Here is a 23700-nt window from a genome sequence, read left to right as displayed (position 1 = left end):
CTTGAGTCAGAAGGTTGATTTCACTAAGTGTACTTTTCAGCTCTGTGATCCACGGTGTGTGTGTGTGTGTGTGTGTGTGTGTGTGTGTTGGGGAAAGGTTCCGAGTCATGGTGTAGGCAAATGAGTACAGACTTTTTAAAGCCCAGTTTAAGTGCTTGAAATGGACCGTGTCAAAAATAAACCACCCCTGTGTGTGCTCATCAGGCTGCAAGTAGTGCCAGAAAGTGTTTCCTTAACAACATTCAGCAGACACTCTTTCTTTCAAAAAAAAAGTTTAAGGGATTTCACTGAAATTTGGTCCGTTCAGCAGTTGGCTGTTTATAAATATGCGTAGCAGCCTATGTGGGAAGCTGACTCAGTGTCTGAGATTAAAGAGACCAGAAGGTTCGCGCCGGTGATCCCGGTGCAATGTTCCCCACCCCCGGGCTGCGAGGGCTCAGCGGTTGGCCGAGGTGGAAACAGGCAGCCCGTGCCCCTGGGAGGGAGGCCCGTCACCTGTTGGGGCCTCGGGAGCGCGCGGCGCGGGGGCGGCGGCGGCGGCGGCTGGGAGCGCAGCCCCCGTCGCTCCGGGACTGTCCGCGGGCGGGGGGCGCCGCACGGAGTCGCGGGGAGGCCCGGCGCAGGAATGCACTTTTCTCCAGCCCGAGAGACTTCGCACGGGAGTGGAGAATAGTTTGGGGTGGGGTTTCGCACCGTCTCCTCCCCCCCACCCCCGGATCCCCTTCCAGGCGCTGTTGGAGAGCTCTCAGACCTGCGCTGGGAAGTTTAAAGAGCAGAGGGGAGTTGTGCGGTAGGCAGGGACAATGGAAGAAAATGAAAGCCAGAAATGTGAGCCGTGCCTTCCTTACCCAGCAGACAGCAGACACAAGCGGGGTAAGTAACAGACTCATTCAAAGATGGAGTTACGGTTCCGCGCGCCCCTCGCCGCTGGCTGCGTTTCGTAAGTGGAGACAGGGCTCAGGGCAAAGAAAAGGAGTTACTTCCTGGGGCGGTGCGTTTTCAGAACTGAGCGGAGAGCTGTGATTTCTTGGGTGTTTTACTTTATCTCCGGCAGGATTTTCGGAAGTGGCGTGGTGATGCCCCTCTTGGAGCACAGTCAGCAGGCAGTGGCTGCTGTATCTCTAGGCAAAGACAAATGTGTCGCTAAAAGCAGCTTTTCCTACTCCCTGCTCCGGCGCGGGAGAAAGCAGTTGTTTCTCTGGAGCCCTCCCTAGGGCGGCAGCATTCCCATTCATTGGTTGGGGGATTTCACGAGGCAAATGCATGATGCATGCAAGTTTTGTAGCGTCTGCGAGCTAAATCCCAGAGTCTGGGGGATGTTTCATTTTACAGGTCAGAACAGCCGGGGAGCCGTGTACATCTGGATGATAGGTGGGACTCTGAGTCTTCTGTGTGTTTTAATTCAAAAGTTGAGAGTTGTTAGACAATGTTGGTGAGTTTTCTTTGGGCAGTTTCCCTTTAATTGTTTTTATAATAGACTTGTCTTTTCCGTAGGGAATTTCCAGAAGCTTATGTTGTTCCAAAAAAAATTCACAGAGGGGTTGGGTAGAGAAAAGTCTTATCTGCTTGCTCTCCAGAGCCTGCCGCCAGAACCTACCCTGCAGCACCATGCAGACAGCTGTTCATAAACCACCCCTACCCACCCACCCCAGGCTCATCTGGGCCCAGTTAGCAACTCAAAGTCTTGCTTTCGGGACTGCAACGCTGTGTGGGAGTAGGGATTGTGCACAGGGGAAAAGGTGTGTGTGTGTGTGTTTTTTACGACTGAAGGGAAGTAACAAATGACTCATCCACACTGAAAATGCAAAAGTCAGCCAGACAGAAGAAAATGCAATTACAAGTGGTAGAGCTCCCCCCCCCCCCGCACCCCCTCACACCCCCAACCCTCCACCTCTTCACTCCCCACCCCCCCCACCTCTTCACCCCCCCACCCCCGGTGAAATGCAGGAAACTTTAAGCTTAGAAACCCCTGGAAAATCCCTGAGTCTTGTATTCATCGGTCCTGGCTTCGGTTTGCACTTCCAAAGCAGAGCATTCTCCTTGATGGCGCGCGGTCAGTGGGGTCCAGCAGGAGATAAGGCTGCCTCCCGCCCCTCCCCCACCCTTATTTGATGGGACCGAATCCTAAGGCAGGAATTCAGCCTCTGGGCCTTTGCTGCAATAAATGGCTCACAATCTAGCTGGGCCATTAGAATGGGACCAATTTAAGAAATAACTTTCAAACAAGCACAGCAATTGAAAGATGCTTGAGAGACTTGAGCTGGCCACAAAGAGAAAGTGTGACCACTTTATTCATTTATTCATTTGCTCAATGAATACCGAGCACCTGTTCTGTAGTAGTCACTGTTTTAGCTACTGGGGATCTAGCAGCAAACAGACTAATAAAAGTACCTGCCTTCACTGAATTTATATTCTAAGGGCTAAGTTTGGGCAGATGGGGGCAGTAGAGACAGATAATGAGCAAATAAGTAAAATATATAGCATGCTAGATGGCAGGATTGCTAGGTTTTGCAAATAAAAATACAGGATGCCCAGTTACATTTGAATTTCAGATAAACCACTAATAATTTTTTTTTAGCATAAGTATAGTCTGTACACGATTGAAACATACTTATGTTAAGAATTATTTATTATTTATCTGAAATTCAAATTTAACCAGCCATTCTGTATTTTATCTAGCAGCCCTATTAAGTCTGTGGGGGAGAGTAAGGCAGGGAATAGGGAGTGCTGGGGTGGGGGTGGGGGAGGTGAAACTACAGATAGAATTATTAAGGGGAGCCTCATTGGTGTGATATTTGAACAAACATCTGAAAAAGACAAGGGAGGGAATAGCAAGGACATGGTCAAAGAACAGCAAGAACAGGAGAGACAGATGGGAGGAACAGGGGTTAAGAGGTAACCCCAGGCCAGGTCATGCAGGGACTGTGGCAGTGTGGTAAGGACTTGGGCTGTTACTTCAAGGGCGGTGAGGAGCTGCTGGCGGCTCTGACTTGTCTTACAAAGGGTAATACTGGGTGCTGTGCTGAAGGCTTCTGCAGTAAAACAGGCAAGAGATGGCGCTAGCTTGGACCAGCAGGTAGTAGAGCATCAAGTGGTGACAAGAAATGGTCTCGATGTCCATTGAAGGTAAGGCCAAAAGAATTTGCTGAGGGGTTGGATGTGGGACATCAGAGAACCAGAGGAGTCAAAGATAACTTCAAAAATGTTTGTCTGCACAGCTGAACTAATGGAGCTGCCATTTCCTTAAACCGGAAAGCACGTGAGGGGAATAGATGAGAAGGTGTTTATGGCTTGGGTCTGTTAGGATTTGAGAAGTGTATCAGGCATCCAGGTAGGGATGTTGATTAAGATTTGGGTACTCATGACCGGAATTGAGAGAGGACTGGGGACTGAGAGTTGTGCTAGGACGGGGTCTGTGTGCAGAAGGAAAGGAAAGGTCGGGAGATGTGCCCTGGAACACTCCAGCAGTTAGAGGTCAGGCATCTGGGAAGGGGGGTGGCTGGAGAGGTGGTGAAAGGGGAATAAGAATCCAGGTTAGATTTTTAAGATCCCATAGAGTTATGGGTAAGAATGATGCTGTGAAGGAGTGTGGCTTTATTTCCAGTTTTTTGGTCAGCACAAGAACCACAAAAGGGAAGGCAGTCCACTGATGCCCACTTCACCCATCACACCGTATGTCCATCCCGGTCACTGCACCCTCCATTGTATTGTTTATGTACTATATGTGTTTCAACCAATTACAATGTGGTATTCCAGGGCACCGACCCTGTCTTCATCCTTACATTCCCAGAATCCAACAGCATCGGACATGCAGAAGGCACTGGAGAAATACTTATTGAACAAAGGCTTTGAGTTTATCAATCTACTATAGATAAGGACCCCTTGGGTGATCATGTAACTTATTGTCCAAACGGAGACACTTTTGAGAGTGAAAGGGAACACTATAAATAATTTCTCTGAGACAACAGTTGTAACCCAGATCTCTTTTTGGCAAACTGGGGCATATGGTTGCCTCAGGAATAGCTCTAATCAATGAGATGTCCATGGCTGAATAGGCAGGTGAAAGTGTACTGCCAAGTGCATTGTGCAGAGCAGGCACTCAATGATTACTGGTTGAATTTGAGTCTAACTATATCATGTTCCCTTTGGAGGCTATGGGCTCTTCAGAGTGGCCCTTGGGGGATCCTTGGGATGCATATATCTGCCCACAGCACCCTTGAGGGTCTGCTTTTGTCTGGCCCCTGAGACCTTGAAATCTCTGTGCTGGTGAAGTGCTGCCAGCCACCTGCTTGCCTCCCCCACCTCCCGATTGCCAGTGTTTGAAGATACTGAGTATTCACTATGGTGGCAGTCACTTTACGGTGTGTAAGTGCAGCAAAGCAATATATTGTACATCTTCAACTCAGACAATATTAGATCAATTACATCTCAGTGAAGCTGGAAAAAAGAAATTGAATTGGCAGACCCACAGAGTGCAAGCCTGGAGAGTCCCAGACATTCCGGTCTTCGCTCAGAAGTCAGCTCTAAAATTTCCCCATCAGTCTCTCTTCCTTATCCTGTTTTATTCTTCAGAGCACTTATCATGATATGTCATTTCTATTACATATTATTTGTTTATCCGCCTCCTTAATTATAATGTTGACTCCACCATAAGGGAAGGGAATTAAGTCTCTCTTGATCACAACTTTACTATGTGTCTTAACTCCTTTCAGTGTACAGAGCAGGCACTCAGTAAATATTTTTGTGAATGAATGAATTCACTAATCAACTAACCAACAGTTGAGAAAAAATGCTTTTCTGGGTGAGGAAGGCGCTGTACCTATTTTGCCTAAAATCTATATGAGAAATCCTCTTCCTCACTTACTTAATTTTTAAAGGCTTTTTTAGAGGAATATAATGGCCCGGTTTTAGGTGTACCTTCTCTGCTAATTTGCATATGGTGATCTTTATGATATGAATAAGGGAGCTGGAAAACTGGTGAAGCCTGTGGGCCCCCAGCAGCACACAGGATATATATTAGTCAGATAGGCTGATTGCTCTAACAGTCCTTGTGACTTAGCATAATCAGGGTTATTTCTCAAACACAGTAGAATGTGGATCTCCTGGACGGTCCATCTCCAGGCTGACTCTGGGACCCAGGCACCTTCTGTAGAGTCAGGACACCATTCCCCAAGGCCTAGGAGGCTCTCCCTGGAACTTTCAGTCAACTGGCCAGAGAGGAAAGAGGAAGAACATCAAAGATAATTCAGGAGGTCCAGGGGCCAGGACTAAAGATGGCTCACACTTCTGCATTGGCTGGAATTAGTACAGGGCCCCAGCTAGGTGAGGGGGCTGGAACACACAGTCTTCCTGTGTGTGCAATGGGAGGATGTTATGGTTTGAATACGTAGCAGGAGTGGGGAACCTTTTTTCTGCCAAGGCCATTTGGATCTTTATCACATCATTTGTGGGCCATACAAAATTATCAACTTAAAAATAAGCCTCCTATATTTGGTCAAACATTTAATTAACTCACCCCTAATGCCTTGGCAGGGCCAGACCACATGATTTTGTGGGCCTTCTATGGCCCGAGGGATGGACGTTCCCCATCCCCTGTTTTGTCTGACAGGCCCAGGTAGGTTGTACAGCCAGGCAAAGCAGCAGCTTCCCATGATGTTCCTATGACGAGAGCCTCTCTTACAATTTAAAAAGCTACATCTTAGAGGCAGCTAGCCAGGAGTCACCATAAAGAAGTGACCATAAAGAAGTGACTTCTTCCCTAAGAGGCTGTGACCCACCTCATCTTGGCCCGGGAGCCTGTCAATCCTGTTGCTGGTTCTCGGAAAGATACCAGGCGTGTCATGCCTCAGTGATGTACAAGGCCCGGGTTCCTTGTTGCAGGTCAGCTGATCCAGCCAAAGCAACTTGAGCTGTGGCCAGGAAGCCAGCCTGGGTAGCTCCTGAGGTCGCCTGCCTGCTGGGCAGCTTGTTATGTGGATGACCCATCTTCCCGGCCTACTCAGGACTCACCCCGTTCCTCACTTCTACTTGCACTTTCCAGAACGTGTCCATCGCAGCCAGAAAGCCCTTTGGAATTCAGAAGCCTGTCTCTCTAACAGTCCTGCCTTGTCCCTCCTTCTGCTCTTGGAGGGGCTGTTTTCCGCCCCCAGCTCCTGCTAGAAGTGAGCCGCTGGGAAGAGTTGCTCCAGGCTGTGCAGAGGCTGGGAGGGACCAGAAGGGGAAACTGGAAACCTGGTCTTCATACGGCAGCCTCCTTATTTGTCTGAGGTGGATTCCCAGAATAGCAAACAACTAGACACACCCGCATTTAAATATTAGCACCAAAGCCTTCTGGACAAGAAATAAAACTGTTTCTGTTTGGATGGCTTGGATCATCTATTCATGCGGATAATGAGGAATTGGCAGGACTCGGATCTTTGGTTCCATGGCTGTGGAGTTGTGACAGAACGTCCTCTGCCTGCTCCCTCTCTTGTTTGTGTCTATCCCTGTTTAGTTTTCCCCTCGGTTGAAAGACCACATTCTCTCTAAATGCCTGGAATGGAGAGTGGTCCCTCTCCCTCAGGCATGGGCTTGGCAGCTCCTGAGCGCTGAAGCTCACTGAGGAAAGCGGTGTGTGCAAAGTGGTGTGGGGTTGCTGTGGGTGCTGGTGGCAGCGGAGTAGGTCCTGGTGGTGGGATGGGGATGGGGGCAGATGGGGCTGACAGCTGGACCAAAGCGCAAGGCAGGAAGGTGGGACCAGAGGAAGGAGCGGGCTTCGAGGGCGATTAGATTCGGACTGTGCCTTTAGCCATTGGTGCATTAACCACTGATGTTATTTGCTGCTTTTCTCCAAAGCGGATTAAACCTTGTTAAGCAACTGGAGACATTTAGAGGAATCCATGAGACAGAGAAAAAATGGAAAAGCGAAGGATGGTTGATGTGACCCTCCCAGTGCTCAGTGTTTGAAAAGAGTGGGGGTGTAGAGGGCCAGTAAGTGGGGGCTGCTGGGAGGTGAATGCTGACAGAAGGTTGTTGCTGGCTCCACACTGCCCCTCCTCGTGCCTTTCCCAATTTATTTCAAAGGAGAAAGTGGAAAACTCCCTTCCGGCTCCAAGGGGCTACTGTTCTGGCTGTCTTGACCTCTTCCTCGGAGTCTTGGATGAAACTATAGTTCGTGTGAGTCTGCAACAAAGCTCTGCAGAGGGGACCTTCTGCACCTGTTGGTATTTGAGGCGCAGGAGTGTATACCCATGTGGGTGTGTGTGGATGTTTGTGTGTTATGCCTGTGTAAAGAAATCCCCTTTCTAGAGATTGTCCTGCTAATTAGCCTTGCTGTCCTGGATACTTTCCCCCTCCCCCCCCAAAATATATTATTTTAATGAAGTTAAAAGTGATCTTAAAAACTCTTTAAAAGTTAACATTGTTAGGTCAAACACACAACTTTTGGCTAATGCAAAACTCATATTCACATGCACACTCAAAGGATAAAGCTAAATTTCTTCAGATTACATACGCCTTTACCAGCCTGAGATATGGCATTTTCTCCATCTAGCTTTATTCCATACATAGTTTCTGTTACTTCTGTATTATCAAAGAAGAGGCCACAAAAAAGGTAGCTATCATGTGAGTCCACACAATGAGAAAGTAAGCAAAATCAATGAAGTTACAGTTTATCTCCCAATATCTTTTAAACCAATAGTTCCATCTTCTTTGCCTTCTAAATGTACTGCTGAGACTAATGAAAAGTAGAAGAATTAACGAATCTGGCTGGTTTTTTCCCCCTCCCTTTTCTCATCAGTGTCTGATGGAGATGCTGTAATTAGCAATGTAATGAGAAGTGAAGGGTAAACAAGAAGAATTATTCCCAGAACATGCATTGAGGGATGGAAGACCGGAACTGGAAAACCAGCCTGAGTTAAAATATCCCCTATGCCTAACCAAAGGGGTCATGCCTAGAGTCCCACACACAGATGTTTCTAGGCAATGACGACGGAGAAAACTGTTGGTGGCATTGCCTTCAGAGGCGCTAACTTACACCTAAGTCTGGACACCTGTCGCTCTACCTTTCTGGCATGAAGGTTTGGTTCTCTGTTTATCTGAGACTCAAATCTAAAACTCTCCAATAGTGGGTCTCTCTACACATTCCTTTTAAAGATAAATAATTGGCAAATAAGCTCGCATTGGAAACTTATTTTTTCAAAATAGTTTAGGGTACCTTTAAAGGCTTTAGATCTAGAAGGCTCTTTGCATATCTAATGCTAGTCCCACATCCTCCTTTTGTTAATGAAGAGAGAGAGAGTCTGAGCGGTCACATGACTTGTTGGAAGCCTAGGTTTTAGGCAGGACTCCTGAGACCCAGCCCAGTGCTTTCTCCAGGGAACTCGGTGGCCAAGGACGTTTTCCTGCCGCATCTGTGATATTGTTTAAGAGCTGCTCCCTGTGACAGAACCTGGCGAGTTCCTGAAGTGCTTCTGAATGTGCACTACTTTCTCTTCCTATTCTGGCTTTTAAAGAAGTAACTCCCTTTTCTCAGTTAAGTGGAATATTCCAACCTGGCACCCATTTGCCAACCATTGAGAAGGAATGGAGAGGCCCTACTCATGTCGTGCACTCAGAGCCTTGTCATTGCCTGCTTCCGTTCTGACCCTACCAGGTTGGAGGCCTCTAGAATGTACTGTGCATCTCTTCCCTTCAGTGTGTGTTTCAGATAAAGTCCACTTCAAGTGAAATGTGTCTAAGCCTTTACTCTACGCCCCCTCAGTTATTACCTGTAATAGTATTCTTACGCTTGCTTGGTTTATGTTAATGGGGGAATCGAACTTGTAAGTGGTTGGCCTGTCAGTTATTATAATAGCTATTTTTGATCTTGGAGATGAAACAAATGCTTCAGAAACCACCTTCAGATATAAAAATCTAAAGATCCTGTTACCAGGATGATGGAATTAAAAATAAAGAATTAGCCTGGCAGGCATGGCTTAGTGGTTGAGTGTTGACCTATGAACCAGGAAGTCATGGTTCGATTCCCAGTCAGGGCACATGCCCAGATTATGTGCAGGAGGCAGCTGATCAATGATTCTGTGTCATCATTGATGTTTCTATCTCTCCCTCCCTCTCTGAAATCAATAAAAATGTATTTTTAAAAAATAAAGATGCCGAAACCGGTTTGGCTCAGTGGATAGAGCGTCAGCCTGCGGACTGAAGGGTCCCAGGTTCGATTCCGGTCAAGGGCATGTACCTGGGTTGCGGGCATATCCCCAGTAGGAGATGTGCAGGAGGCAGCTGATCGATGTTTCTCTCTCATCGATGTTTCTAACTCTCTATCTCTCTCCCTTCCTCTCTGTAAAAAATCAATAAAATATATATAAAAAAAAATAAAAAAAAATAAAGAAATAATCTATTTCACCGAGTACTCTTCTCCAATTACAGGTGAAGGTAAGAGCTAACCCAATTGCCTGCAAACTCATTTGAACAAGTGTCTCATTTTGAATAACTGCAGGGAAAGAGTCAGAAATAGCAGTTTTTTGCTGCAACATCTTTATTTCTAAAGTGTGATTTTTCATATTTCATGATTGTTGACTTTTTTTCTTCTTGACAAACACACACACACAAAATCTGCTAGGTTATATTCATACATTCACAGCTGCCACAGTCCCTCTCGGTATTCTGTAAATGAGGTTTCTAGTGTGAGATCATTAATTAAACTATTTTCTTTTGTCTTCCAGAACAAGGAAAAAGCAATCTTCATGTAACGTCATTAGAAGATGCAGAATGCCGAAGAACCAAGGAACGCCTTTCTAATGGGAACAGTCGAGTTTCCGTTTCCAAGGCTTCCCGAAACATCCCACGGAGACACACCCTAGGTGGGCCCCGAAGTTCCAAAGAAATACTGGGAATGCAAACATCTGAGATGGATAGGAAGAGAGAAGCTTTCCTGGAACATCTCAAGCAGAAATACCCGCATCATGCCACAGCAATCATGGGCCACCAGGAGAGGCTGAGAGACCAGGTACGAATGTGCTACCATTTCGCTCTGCAAAGCTCATTCTTTAATGAACATGAAGGAAAGCAAAGTGACCTTTGGTTTAAAAGGGGAAAAATAATTGAGTGGACTGTGCCCACCACTAAGTTGCTCCATATCACAGGAAGAGAGATCCAGAGAGTGGGCAGTTCTCCGAAAAGGGTCCCCATGGTCAGCCACAAATGCATCTGAAGTGCGGGCAGGGAAGGGGTACCACTTGACTGAATAAAGCATAGGATCAACTGCTTTGCACCCTGTTAGCACCGAGTGCTTGGCTCAGTGAATGAATGAGTATATAAATACGTTTTCAAGGTAAAACAGAGCACGGAGGGATAAACTTGAGACAAACCCCTTTTCCTTAAGAAACTGACATTAGGGTTTTGTTTCTGCTCACTTTTTTTCTTTTTAATCACAAATGTTTTCCTTTGCATGCTTGGTTTTCTGCTGTCTTCAGCTACCTGTTTTCTCAGGTTATCTTGACAGCCAGACAGATATCCCCCAACTGTGGCTTGGGGTGTTTTTGTTTCTTGTCTGTGTGCAATTACTTTTTAGCTGACAGGAGGCGGGAGGCCTTCTCTGTCGACCTCACAGCCATGTTATCAGATTGACCTTTCAGGATGGGGAACATAGCAAAGGACTCAGAGCATTTAGTGATTTGGGTGGTCAGGGAAGAGGGCAAGCTGTTATTGATTTCCACCCTCCAGGTAGAGAGGCAAGCACAGTGTTTTAAGTCTGCTATCTTGCAAATAAGTTAGTTATAAAAGTGATGTCTAACTAGCTCAACTTTTGAGCACCCATGGAAGTGGAGATTATCATCAGTTTAAATTATTTAAACGTATGCTTTATCTCAATTTCATTTCTTCCCCTTAAATTCAACCTTCTAAACTATAAAATCTTTATCAGAGTGCCTAAAACCGTGATGTGCTTTGTGGACTATGTGTTTGCTTTCTGTTCACATGGCCAAAAGGCAGTTGACCTAGAGAGGAGAAAAGAAATGGGAGCCCTGTTTGATGTGGAGATGTGCAGATCACTTGCTTGGTAATTAAGGAAAGGAAGGCTATCTTTTCATTTCAAGCATACATGCATACTGCGGAGCTACTGTGGGTTGGGTTGCAGACCACTGCGATAAATCTAGCCATAATCTTTTTGCTGGTAGAGAGTCTTGTCTTCCATCTGTAAACAGCACATCTGCCAAGGGCAGTAAAGTGAAGCACAATAAAATGAGGTGTGCCTGTATATAGAAAATACCCCCTGTTTTCTATTTTTAAATTGTACTTACTTATTTTTTACTTTTCCCAGTTTTATTGAGATATAATTGATATATAACATAAATACTCTTGTTTTCTATTAAAAGTAGAGTCACGATCCATTTAAGTACTAGAATCGGTACCTCTCCCTATGTCACATTTTTGGTGAGACACCATCCTATCTAATAAAAGAGAAACATGGTAATTAGTGTACGACCACTACCCTTCCCATTGGCTAATCAGGGAGATATGCAAATTAACTGCCAGCCAAGATGGTGGCCGGCAGCAAGGCAGCTGGAAGCTAACATGAGGCTTGCTTGCTTCAGTGACGGAGGGAGCCAAGCTTCCCCGCCTGCCTTGCCGGCCTCTCAGCTGTACTCTAAGCAACATTGTAACAAATATAGAAGCTAAACAAAACCCCGGGCTTCAGCCAGCAGGACCGCAACATTGTTTCAAATACAGAAGGGTAAACAAAGGCCAGAAACCTGCTTTCAGCAGCGGAAGTCTCATAGCTGGAGCCGAGCCTCAGAGCTAAAGCTGGCCCAGAATTAAAAAAAAGGAAAAAAGGAGCGGTTGGGAGCTTCAGTCACTCGCCAGCCTGAAAATGGCCCTCAGCCCCTCACCCAGGCTGGCCAGGCACCCCAGTGGGGACCCCCACCTTAAAGGGTGTGTGACCAGCTGCAAACAGCCATCATCCCCTCACCCAGGCTGTCCAGGCACCCAAGTGGGACCCCCACCCTGATCCAGGACACCCTTCAGGGCAAACCAGCCAGCCCCCACCCGTGCACCAGGCTTCTATCCTATATAGTAAAAGGGTAATAGGCCTCCTAGCACCGGGATCAGTGGACCCGCGAGGCCTCCCAGCACTGGGATCAGTGTGACAGGGAGCAGCGCCCAAACCCCCTGATCGCCCTGCGGCTCTGTGTGTGACAGGGGGCGTGGCCACAACCTCCCTATCCGCCCTGCTCTGTTCCTGACAGGGGGGAGTTCCTCAACCCCCTGATCAGCCCTGCTCTGTGCGTGACAGGGGGGAGCTCCCCAACCCCCTGATTGCCCTGTGGCTCTGTGTGTGACAGGGTGCGGCGCCCCAACCCCCTGATTGGCCCTGCTCTGTGTGTGACGGGGGGAGCTCCCCAAACCCCTGATCGCCCTGCAGCTCTGTGTGTGACAGGGGGTGGGGCCACAACCTCCCTATCCACCCTGCTCTGTTCCTGACAGGGTGGAGCTCCTCAACCCCCTGATCGGCCCTGCTCTGTTCCTGACAGGGGGGAGCTCCCCAACCCCCTGATCGCCCTGTGGCTCTGTGTGTGACAGGGTGTGGTGCCCCAACCGCCCCCCCCCCCCCCCCCCCGGATCGGCCCTGCCCTGAGTGTGACAGTGGCGGCATCCCAACCCCCTGATCCGCCCTGCTCTGTGTGTGACAGGGGGCAGTGCCCCAACTCCCCTATCGGCCCTGCTCTGTGCATGACAGGGGGGAGCTCTTCAACCCACTGATCGGCCCTGCTCTGTGTGTGACAGGGTATGGAGCCCCAACCCGCCTGATGGGCCCTGCTCTGTGCGTGATAGGGGGCAGAGCCCCAACCCCCTGATTGGCCCTGTTCTGTGCGTGATGGGGTGGCGCCGCAACCTCCCTATCAACCCTGCCTTGAGTGTGACAGGGGGCGGTGCCCCAACCCCCCAATCGGCCCTACCCTGAGTGTGACTAGGGGTGGCATCACAACCTCCCGATCCGCCCTGCTCTGTGCATGACAGAGGGCGGCGCCCCAACTCCCCAATCGGTCCTGCTTTGAGCCCGACCAGGGGCTGCACCTAGGGATTGGGCCTGCCCTCTGCCACCCGGGAGCAGGCCTAAGCCAGCAGGTCTTTATCTCCCCAGGGGTCCCAGACTGCAAGAGGGCACAGGCCGGGCTGAGGGACCCCCTCCCCCACCCCCCCAGTGCACAAACTTTTGTGCACCGGGCCTCTAGTATTTTATATGAAGCAGTTCCAATTGAGGAAACTCACTCAAGGTAGTTATAATTGCACAATTTGCTCAGAAGAAAGCTGGGATTTGAATCCAGATAAGTTTGAGCTCAGAATCCTTGTTTATTCCACTGTTCTGTAAGTGGAAGATCACTGATTATAGAGACAAGGTAGTGTGGTCTATGTCTAGGATGTAAGGGTCATGGAGTGTGTGTGTGTGTGTGTGTGTGTGTGTGTGTGTGTGTGTGTACATGCATGCACATGCACATGTGACCATGGGGGCAAGGGTCAGGGTAAAGGAAGCTAGAAAACTGATTATGTATTGAGTGAAGAGAGAAAATATTTTTTAATGTTAAAATATATTACTTTCTTTCTGAAATATAGAAATTAGTCTGTCAAAAATGGTATGTTTTTCATGTCAAAAATATTCCAGTTATTATCATTGCTGTTATTATTTGTGATGTCATGATTATAGCTACTACTATGATGATGGTGCTTTTAGGTTAAAACAATTACACGGGGAGCCTAAATATAGCTAGAAGGATGTAAAGGGCACATGGTGTCAGATGACAGGGAATAATGATGTAGGTTAGTGGCCTCAAGCTTTGATCTCTTGTCACATATATCTCTGCCCTGGGTGCAGTCCAGCCATGGCTGGGCAGCTGTGCCTTTGCTGGTAATTCAGGATGAATTTTTGTATATTCCAAGCTGACCACCCAAAAGGAGAAAGATTTTGATGCCCTGTTCTGTATATACATTTTTTATTCCACTGCTTTGTTGCAAATGAACCTTAATAAGCATTGTAAACATCAGTTATAAGCTCAGGCAAGGGTGTATGATATTCCTATGAACAGCACTTTCTCTAATGCCTTTTCCATTCTTTTTCTCCTGCCACTCTTTTCCTTCCTCTGTCCTTTCCTCTGCTCCATGACACCCTTTGTTTCTCCCTGACCTTCTCACAATGGATTATTCCAGGCTTCCTTTGCAGGAAGATACATGAGCTGCTATGAGGAGGAATTCCAATAGCACACATCTGATGCTCTTCTCCAGATTCTCAATACCATGTTCTCTTCTGGTATTTTATCATCAGTTTAAATTATTAAAACTTCACCAGGAAGGTGCTTGTTTGTCAGTCTAACCTGGGAAAAAGATACTTAGCTAGAGGGGTGGAGCCACTGCTAGCACGAAAAATCCTCCCAGAAAAGTGGCCTTAGTGAGGAGAGTGCCATTGAATAAGATGCTGAAAATGCTGTATTTAGCACCTTATATGAAATATTTTTTAAAAAAAATTTTTATTGAATTTATCAGGGTGACATTAGTTAACAAAATTATATAGGTTTCAAGTGTACAATTCTATAATGCATCATCTGCATATTGTATTGTATGTTAACTACCCAAAGTCAAGTCTCCTTCCATCACTAATTGTCCCCCCTTTATTCCCTTCTACCTCCCTGTTATTGATGGGGTGCCCTCTGTGTCCCCACCTGTTGCAGGTGGAAGTGGAATTCTTGCAATTTCAGCAAGGAGAGGAATTTTCTGAGGCTTGCACAGGAGGATGAGTGATATTGATTTCTGTGGAATTAAACCCCTGGGTTTCCAAGGCCCCATTTCCCTCCATGCTGCCATGGAAAAAGCCCAGTCTTGTCTTTAGCAGTGCTAGGCTTAAATCCAGTGCCCAGAGTTGCCTCTCTGTATTAAAGCACAGTCTAGTCCAGCATCTGGCTGGCTTAATTTGTGTTCCCAGCTGCAGTCCATTGCCCTTGGGGTCCACATGGGCATGGGCCGCTTAAGGCCACATGACAGGTTAGCACATGGGCAAGTGTAGGTCACAAGCAAGAGAGTGCAAAAGAGCAGGAGCACGAGAGAGAGAGAGAGAGAGAGAGAGAACCTTTTGTTTCAGGGTTATAACTGGGAGCTTAACCAATTCATCCTTCAGGATTTTTCGTGCTAGCAGTGGCTCCACCCCTCTAGCCACTTATCTTTTTCCAGGTTAGACTGACAAACAAGCACCTTCCCTACATCACCTGCCTTCACTGTGCATGTGCCCATCTTCCCCTTTGTTGGACCCCTTCCCCAGTGATGTGCAGTGAATGGACCAGTGGTTCCTCAGGGAGTGTGAAATTGCAGCTTCCTGGTGAAGTTGCCCAGATGACCATGCTTGTAATGTTTGGCCTCCCCTTTGCTCTTTTACTATTATTAAATTAATAACTAGCTAATTATGACAGTAGCACCCCTCTTTCCCTCTGGAAATAACCATACCGTTGTCTGTGCCTATGATTTTTTTCTTAACCCCTTCATCTTTTTCACCCATTACACAAAATATTTCGATACTAAGGGAATCTAGATTCTAATTAGAGCAAACTTTATATTTTGAAAATTGAATTTAAGCACTGGAAGATTCATGGTTGAAAACTTATATTCAAGTCTTTGAAATTTAGTCAACCAAGAGTTTTCTAAGGTCTAAATTATTGTAAAGCAAACTAGGTTTCTTTCCACTACCTTAAAAAATGCAGATGACTGTTATTGCAGCCTAGTGCTTATCTGCATAATAGCAGCTGTCATTATCACTGACTCCCCCAAGCTTCTGTGCGGGGCAATCAGACTGTGATGCTCTATCACCTGGCAGCTAAGGCTTGGCTCTGGAGTCAGGCAGGGCTGAGCTGGTATCCAGCCTCCATCCATGTGCTAATTGTGTGATTTGGAGCTAATGACTGAATCTTCTCTGTCTCACTTCCCTTATATGTCACAAGACAATAGTAACTATATCATAGAGTACCGAGGAAGAAAATGATGGATCCTTTTACTCCTACAATGACAGCTCTTAGCATTACACTATTCTGGTTTATGATGTCCAAAAGAAGAGTCTCAGAGGCTCTATTTTCAAATTAGTATTTAAATTCATTTTATTTTTTTATTGACACATATTTAAGTTACCCGAAGAAGTTTATTTTTCCTATTGACAGAACAAAATTGTATTATATTTCTGAAACTTACTTTGAAAACTTAAAATTTGGATTTCTTTTACTTATTCATTTTATATATATATATATATATATATATATATATATATATATATATATATATATATGTGTGTGTGTGTGTGTGTGTGTGTGTGTGTGTGTGTGTAAATATCTATATACCAGGTGTACCGGTTAATAATGCAGATTTTGTAATCAAAGAAAACACGATAATTTCAAGAGAAACATCAAAAGTGCTTTATTCATCAAAAGTCCATCGCTAGCTATACATTTCCCCCATCTTTCAGGTAATTTGTGGATACCATCCCAGTAGAACTTTTCTTGTTTTGAGGCAAACCTTTCAGAGACCCAATTTTCCACTTCTTTGTACGTTTTGAAGTGCTGCTCAGAAAGTGCGTGTGCCATCGATCGGAACAAGTGGGAATCTGAAGGAGCAAGGTCTGGTGAATACAGCGGCTGGGTTAATACTTCCCAGGCAAGATCTTTTAACGTGTCTTTAACTGTTTTGAAGTGTGTGATGGTGTGTCATCATGAAGCAAAATTACTTTGCCGTGTCTTCTGGCACATTCTCGTCATTTCACTATCAGAGTGTGGTTCAAATTGATTATTTGTTGTCAGTAGCAATCAGTATTAATGGTTTCACCCGGTTTTTTAAGCTCATAATACTCCACACCTTCCTGATCACACCAAACTCAGAGCATTGTCTTCTTTCGGAAGCGATTTGGCCTTGCAGTCGATGTTGATGGTTGACCTGGATCAACAGATGATTTTGTGCATTTGGATTCTCAAAATAAATCCACTTTTCATCGCCAGTCACAATTCAATGCAAAAAAGACTTTCTTTTGTGCCGTTGAAGCAACATTTTACTGATGACTTTTCAGTTTTCCATTTGTCTTTTGTTCAGTTGATGTGGCACCCATTTTCCTTCCTTTAAAATCTTTCCCATTGCTTGTAAATGATCGGAAATTGTTTGCTGAGCAATGTTTAATCTTTCTGCAAGTTGTTTTTGAGTTTGACAAGTGTCTTCATCCAGTAATGCTTGTAATTGTTGGTCTTCAAACTTTTTCAGTTGACCTGGACGTTTTTTGTCTTTCACATTGAAATCATCACTTTTAAAGCGTTCAAACCATTGTTCACAAGTATCTTGAGATGGAGCATGTTCACCATAAGCTTCCCAAAGTATTCCCCAGCACTTTTCTTCAAAAGAAAGTAATGAATTAAAACTTCTTGCAAATGCTCTTTTTGGGGCACAAAATTCGACATTTTTAAGCGAAAAAATATCTATGATGTTAACACTTTCAGCAAATTTGACATATGAAGTTTTGAAGCTTGCTGTCAGTACAACAAAATAGCATACATATCAAATCACATATATATCAACATATGTGTAACTCCATCTATTGAAAAAAATCTGCATTATTAACTGGTACAGCTAGTATACACACACGCACGCACACACACACATACATATGCACTTACAATGATAAATCTCATTGTGAGGGATACAAACAATGAGACATGACCCCTGCCATCAAATCAGTAAAAGAAATAAGACATTCATGTACCCAGGCTAATCTCTCAAGATCCAAATGTCCCACCTTATGAGCTGTTCACAGCATCATGCGGTACCTGTACTCTGGCACATAATCATGCCTTCGTTGTACATTTCTTTATGTTTCTTCCATCTGGAATATGTTTTAGAGCACAAAAACCTTGTCTTAATCACCTTTGTAAATGTAGCATTTAAGGAGTATGCAACCTAAACTAGGCATTATCAATTTTTGAATGAATGAATGAGCCAATATTTATAATACAATTAGAAGGTGATAGATACTATTTGAGTGATACAGATAGAGAGGGGTGGGGAATTGAGATTGGTTGCAGTTTGGGCAATCAGAAGAGATTGAGGCTAAGAAGCCAAGAAAGGCCAAGTAACTTCCTTCAAGTCAAGAAGCCAGCATTTGAACCAAGGTCAGAATTGGTCTTTCCACTTGTTGGTGGCCTTGGTGTTTGCTCCCTTCACCTCAAATTTTTCTAATGTTTTGGTAACAGATTACTCGATCACAGTGTGTCAAATAACAGAGACATGTCATTGTCATTTCTTTAAAAAGATAAATCTTATTTAGTTGCAGAGTGCCGGAGGTGACCATAGAAAATGGATTTCTACACATATTTTACATCGAAAGTTACTTTTCTAAAATAGCTCTGAGCTCAGAATGGTCTGTAGTTCAGTCTTCTCGCAGTCCTGGGCACTGTGTAACTACACAATTTGGAAATGCTCTTTTTTTATTTATTTCTTTAATTTTAATCTCCTGTGAATATGTTTTTATTGATTTTAGAGAGAGAGGAACACTGATGTGAGAGAGAACCATAGATCAGTTGCCTCCCATACGTGCCCCAGCCAGGGATCGAACCCACAACTTAAGTATGTGCCCTGACCAGGAATCAAATCCGCAGCCTTTTTGGTGTACGGATGATACTTCCATCAACTGAGCCATAGGCCAGGGCAGAAATGCCCTTCTTTCATTTCTTCACTAATGAAGAAACATGTCCAGGTGGCCTCTCACCTACATGAACAAGCTTCTTACTACTAGATTCAGAAACCTTTTGTCCACCTTTATTCTCGGTTACATACAGAATTTCTATTTAACTAGGTATAACAGTACCCACTTTGTAGTTACAAGTAGCTAATACGTATTCTTATATCTAATGTAGTCAAGTCTTAGGAGTCAAGAGTAAAGCATTTTAACATCTGATGTGTTCTTTCATTCAATACAAAGAGTAAGAAAGATATGAAGGAGAATTTTCCTTTCACATGACTATCGCCACAATAAGGAGGTAAGACCATGAACGTTAACACCATCTGAAATGGCGTCACTCACGCCAGGAGGCCTCTTGTCCGGCTCCTTTCCTCAGCCGGGGCTGTGCTGCCAAGTGCCCAGCAGGCCCCTCTCTTGTGTTTGTGCGGAAATAGCACTGGAGCTGTTTCCTCTGTGCCTGGTGAGTTTGGCACCACTCACCACTGTCTACTGTAGTCTATGGTATCTATGCACAAGTGTAACTGTACTACTGATTGTGAAAATGAAAATCAGGAAAATATCTATTAGTCTGTTTATTCATAAACATCCAAGTTCTAGTTTATGCTACTCTTTTTTTTTTTTTTTTTTAACAATCTCTCAAGAACTGCATTCATTGGTGAAGAGTTGTTCAATGGAGTTTGGAACGGGAGGCTTTGGTCAGACTCAACATTATCCATTCCCTTGACTGACATCTCCTTTTCAGAATGTATATATACTTGTTTTTGTCAGAATCTTGGAAAATAACACAGTTAAAAACAGAGAACAAGAAAAGTCTTTAACTGCATTTGAATCAGAAGACCAGGTCTTAAGAAACAAACACTACTTCAATTTGGTAGAATACAGGCATTTTTACTTCTCTTCCATCAAAACGCACTGCAAATAATTAGTAGTATTAGAAAGAGGAAAAAATACCCCTCTTGAATAAAACAAGGAAGTGATCAGGACCCCATATGCACAGAATATAGAAAGAAAAGCTGAGTTAAAGGAGGAAAGTGTGCTACCAACGATATTATGATCTTGACCTCATCTTCAATAGATGGAGCTTTATTGATGCAGAGCAAGGTTAATGAAAGAGAGAAGTATTACCAGATCACAACTCGTGCAATCACAGAATGCCGTGATTAAGAGCTTCGCTGTGAGCCTCACAAACATTGAATGCTACAAACTAAAGAGTGAGGGTGGCATGTGTTTAGGACAAAGCAAGTAACATTTTGTGGCAAAGGCATTGATATCACAAACTAGAGATGCCTTGCTTGGCTCTTTCCTTTTGCAAGCTAGTTTTCAGTAGCTATCCATTCAAATGTGAGTTATAATAAAAAAGGAGCCAACAGGAGACATATACCTTAACACTGTTGTATCAATCAGGATAGTCTTGATAATGCTGCATAATAAACCCTGTGGATTGTGGTAATTTCCTGTGTGTGTGTGTGTGTGTGTGTATGGGTGTGTGTGTGTGTTATAATACAAAAAACATTTTAGAGAAGCTGTCCTTGTAATGACTTATTGATTCAGGCTACTTCCATTTTATAACAATGCCATCTTAACACATGGATTACAAGTCACATGCCAGAGAAAGAGAGAGATGGTGGGTTCTACACAAGCTCTTAAATCTGTTAGCCAAGAAGTGGCATATGCCACTTTCCTTCATTGTAGCTCTTGGTTCTGGCATCTGCTGGGATGTTTGCTTTATTCAGATTTTAGCTGTGGAGTCTAGTTTAGGAAGGAAATACCCCATTTACTTATATCCATACCCCCAAATATAAGTAATGACTTCTCACCTTCATTGTACTAGTATATAGCACTTTACACCTATCTGTACAATAGTATATCACATTTATATAATATAAATTAAAATATATTTATATCTTTATGTAATGGCCTCTTTATGACTCCTTTTTGATGAATTTAATTGTATCATAACAGAACTTCTATCACACTGAATTACTCCTCATGCTTTAGATCTCAGTATCAATTTATATCTTGGGGAATAGACATAGTTCCTCCAACATGTATGAAAAATTCCAAATTAATCAGATTTTTGCCTACCACATTGGTCTTAACTCTGGCAAATATATATATATTTGAAATTCACAAATATTCATCTATATTCATGGATATATGTATCCATGAAGCCTGTAAGGTGAGGCTAATAGAACTAAAGATCCACTGGTAGACCTTTCAGCTAGTGGAGGACTTTGGCTATGTGAGGGTCTGGGTAAAAGGCTAGTGTGTACAAGGGATAGATTTTAAAAAATTATACGTGTTTTGTAAGTAAATGCATACATAAATTTAAAGTTTATGAATTATACTAAAGAAAATAGACTCAACTAAGAATTTTCTTTTTAGAGTTATGAATCCTATATAATAAAAGCCAAATATGCTAAGTGTCTGGTTGTCTGGTCATCCATTCAACCAATTAAAGCATAATATGCTAATGATATGCTAAGGCCACTCAACCGCTCACTATGACGTGCACTGACCACTAGGGGGCAGACAGTCGATTGGTCGATCAGTCGCTATGATGTGCCCTGACCACCAGGGGGCAGACCCTCTGACTGATAGGTTAGCTTGCTGCTGGGGTCCGGCCGATCAGGACTGAGTGAGATGGGCCCGACATGTCCTGGAGCCCTCCCGCAGTCCCTCCCAGGCTGGCCAACCTCTTGCGCCCCTCCCCAGCCCAATTGTGCACCGGTGGGGTCCCTCGGCCTGGCCTGCACCCTCTCGCAATCCGGGACCCCTTAGGAGATCTCGGAGAGCTGGTATCAGCGCCATCCCACAGGCCAGGCCGAGGGACCCCACTGGTGCATGAATTCATGTACCATGCCTCCAGTTTATTATAATCCAAAGGGAAAAATGATGAGAGTATAGCCATGTTTAGTAGCAAAAATCATTTAGCTGTTTTGAAGTAATGATTTACAAACCAGTCTTTTACCTAAACCTGAAGGGAAAAGGAAACTTATTGGTAATTAAGAAATATAACACAATGTATACGGAATAAATAACAATAGAAAGAGGGAAGAAATACCCTGCGTGGACTGCCATGAACATGGAGAATGTTAGATAAGCAATTAGCATTCCTTTAGTACTGTTTTTGTCAGCTACTATTTATAGTCGTGAAAAGGTAGAGAAACATATTATTGGTATCAGCTAAAATTGTGTCACTATTGCGCTTTACACATGTTATTTCGTTTTCCCAACAGTCCTGTGGGGTAGGCACTATTATTAACTCTCCTTAACAAAATGGGAAACTGAGCACAGAGCATGTAGACAATGTGTCCTATTGTTTGTGGGAACCTTGCTCTCAACCTACAGATTATATCTTCTAATGAGTGACAGAATCAAAAGACAGTCTGAAATGCTGAGGAAACAGAAAAGGAACAGAATAGGGGACTAGTTTGCTTGTGTCCATAAGTATAAAATGTAGTGGTGATCCTAGAATGGCTGAAGTGCCGTGTCCTAATTACATTGGCCTTCAATAATTCGGGGAAGATAAGGAACTTGTCACTAAAGAAGCAGTGGCATAAATAGTGGTGAGTCTCTGAGAAGATAAAAATTGAGAAAATTTTTAAATTATAATTTGCATTTAGAAATTTGATATTAGTGCAGCCGTGGGCAAACTACTGCCCACGGGCCGGATCTGGCCCGTTTGAAATGAATAAAACTATTAAAAAAAAAGACCGTACCCTTTTATGTAATGATGTTTACTTTGAATTTATATTAGTTCACACAAACACTCCATCCATGCTTTTGTTCCGGCCCTCCGGTCCAGTTTAAGAACCCATTGTGGCCCTCGAGTCAAAAAGTTTGCCCACCCCTGTATTAGTGTATATGTGAGTGTTCAATGAACTACTAGAGACCCATGGATAAAGAATATTATAGGATTGAAAGAATCAGTATAAAAAAAAGTCTTCAGAATAATCTTGGCTATGTCTAAGGGCAATCAGAATGTCATCAGAAATAATAATCATCTAAATTTGGGTGTGATGAGAAACAATATTTTTTAAAAAAGCAGAAGGAGCAGTCTAATGCTTAACAGATGATGCTACTCAAGGGACCAGATGAAGGAGTTAGCTGGGAAATGTTTCCCTGAGGACTGATATTTTGAAATGCAACTTAAAGGGTGTTAGAAGTGCATTTTAGATTTGGAATATTACATAAGAGGACACATTGTCCTAGGGATTGAGCAATCAATAAGACTAAATTCAAGGGGTTATGATTTTACTTGCAAAATTGACTTCAAGTTGACATTAATCATACAAGACAGAGAAAAAGAGAAGAGTCCTAAATGGTAATCGTTCATAACACATGGCTCTTGATCTGTGGTTTAATTGGGTGCCACCAACCGCTGTGACAGCTTTGGTTTTAATTAGTGTTGTGGAAGAGCAAGACAACACATTTTGAGAACAGTGCTATATTAAGAAGAGCTTTGCAGAAAATCAAAATAAGATGCTCCTGGAAAACCTAAGGAGTGCCTGGGAGGCGGAGGGAAAGCAAAGGGGTGTCAGGAACCGAGGTACAGCTATGCAGAGGCAGAGACACCTGGGAAGTGCTAATCAGCAAAACCTCGAGAAAATTGTCACCAAATGAGATGGAAATTTCAGTATTGAATCCCAAAAAGACCAGTATGATGCAGTCCAGCACCTTGATGCAGAACTCATATTGCAAATGTCTAACTTGTCCTTCCTCTCCTCACTCATCAAGCTCGCTTCTTTGCTGTTATTCATCCTTTCTCCTGCAGGGGTTTTCTTGGACAATTTAATCAAATGGTTATTTATCAGGGATCTACACTATGAGCTTGGCATTGGGCAGAGTACAAAATACCTACCTTGCAAAGGATACCTGACTTTACTGGGAAGAGTAGTGACTTTGGGGTTCCATACAACTGAGTTTATATATGCTAGGACATACAATTATAGACAGGCCAGTCCATTTCTCTG

The 23700-nt window shown here is 44.1% G+C and overlaps 1 protein-coding gene across 9 annotated transcripts in view; it reads left to right on the top strand.

The window, feature by feature from the left end:
* Window positions 1-376: 376 nt before the first annotated feature.
* KIAA1217 (KIAA1217 ortholog) overlaps window positions 377-23700 on the top strand; it is a 307889-nt gene continuing 284565 nt past the window's right edge. For 4 of the 9 annotated variants that reach the window (XM_036345042.1, XM_036345038.1, XM_036345041.1 and 1 more), the window contains exons 1-2: window positions 378-873; window positions 9702-9985. In XM_036345042.1, the coding sequence (XP_036200935.1) occupies window positions 804-873; window positions 9702-9985 (354 nt within the window). In that variant the 5' untranslated portion in view covers window positions 378-803. Of the gene's footprint in view, window positions 874-9701; window positions 9986-23700 lie in introns of all 9 variants that reach the window. The other 5 variants (XM_036345036.1, XM_036345034.1, XM_036345035.1 and 2 more) reach the window with 2 other exon arrangements.

The sequence above is a fragment of the Myotis myotis genome, unplaced genomic scaffold (assembly GCF_014108235.1).
Source record: "Myotis myotis isolate mMyoMyo1 unplaced genomic scaffold, mMyoMyo1.p scaffold_m19_p_1, whole genome shotgun sequence".
Lineage (NCBI taxonomy): Eukaryota > Metazoa > Chordata > Mammalia > Chiroptera > Vespertilionidae > Myotis > Myotis myotis.
This window is presented reverse-complemented; position numbering and strand designations above follow the sequence as displayed.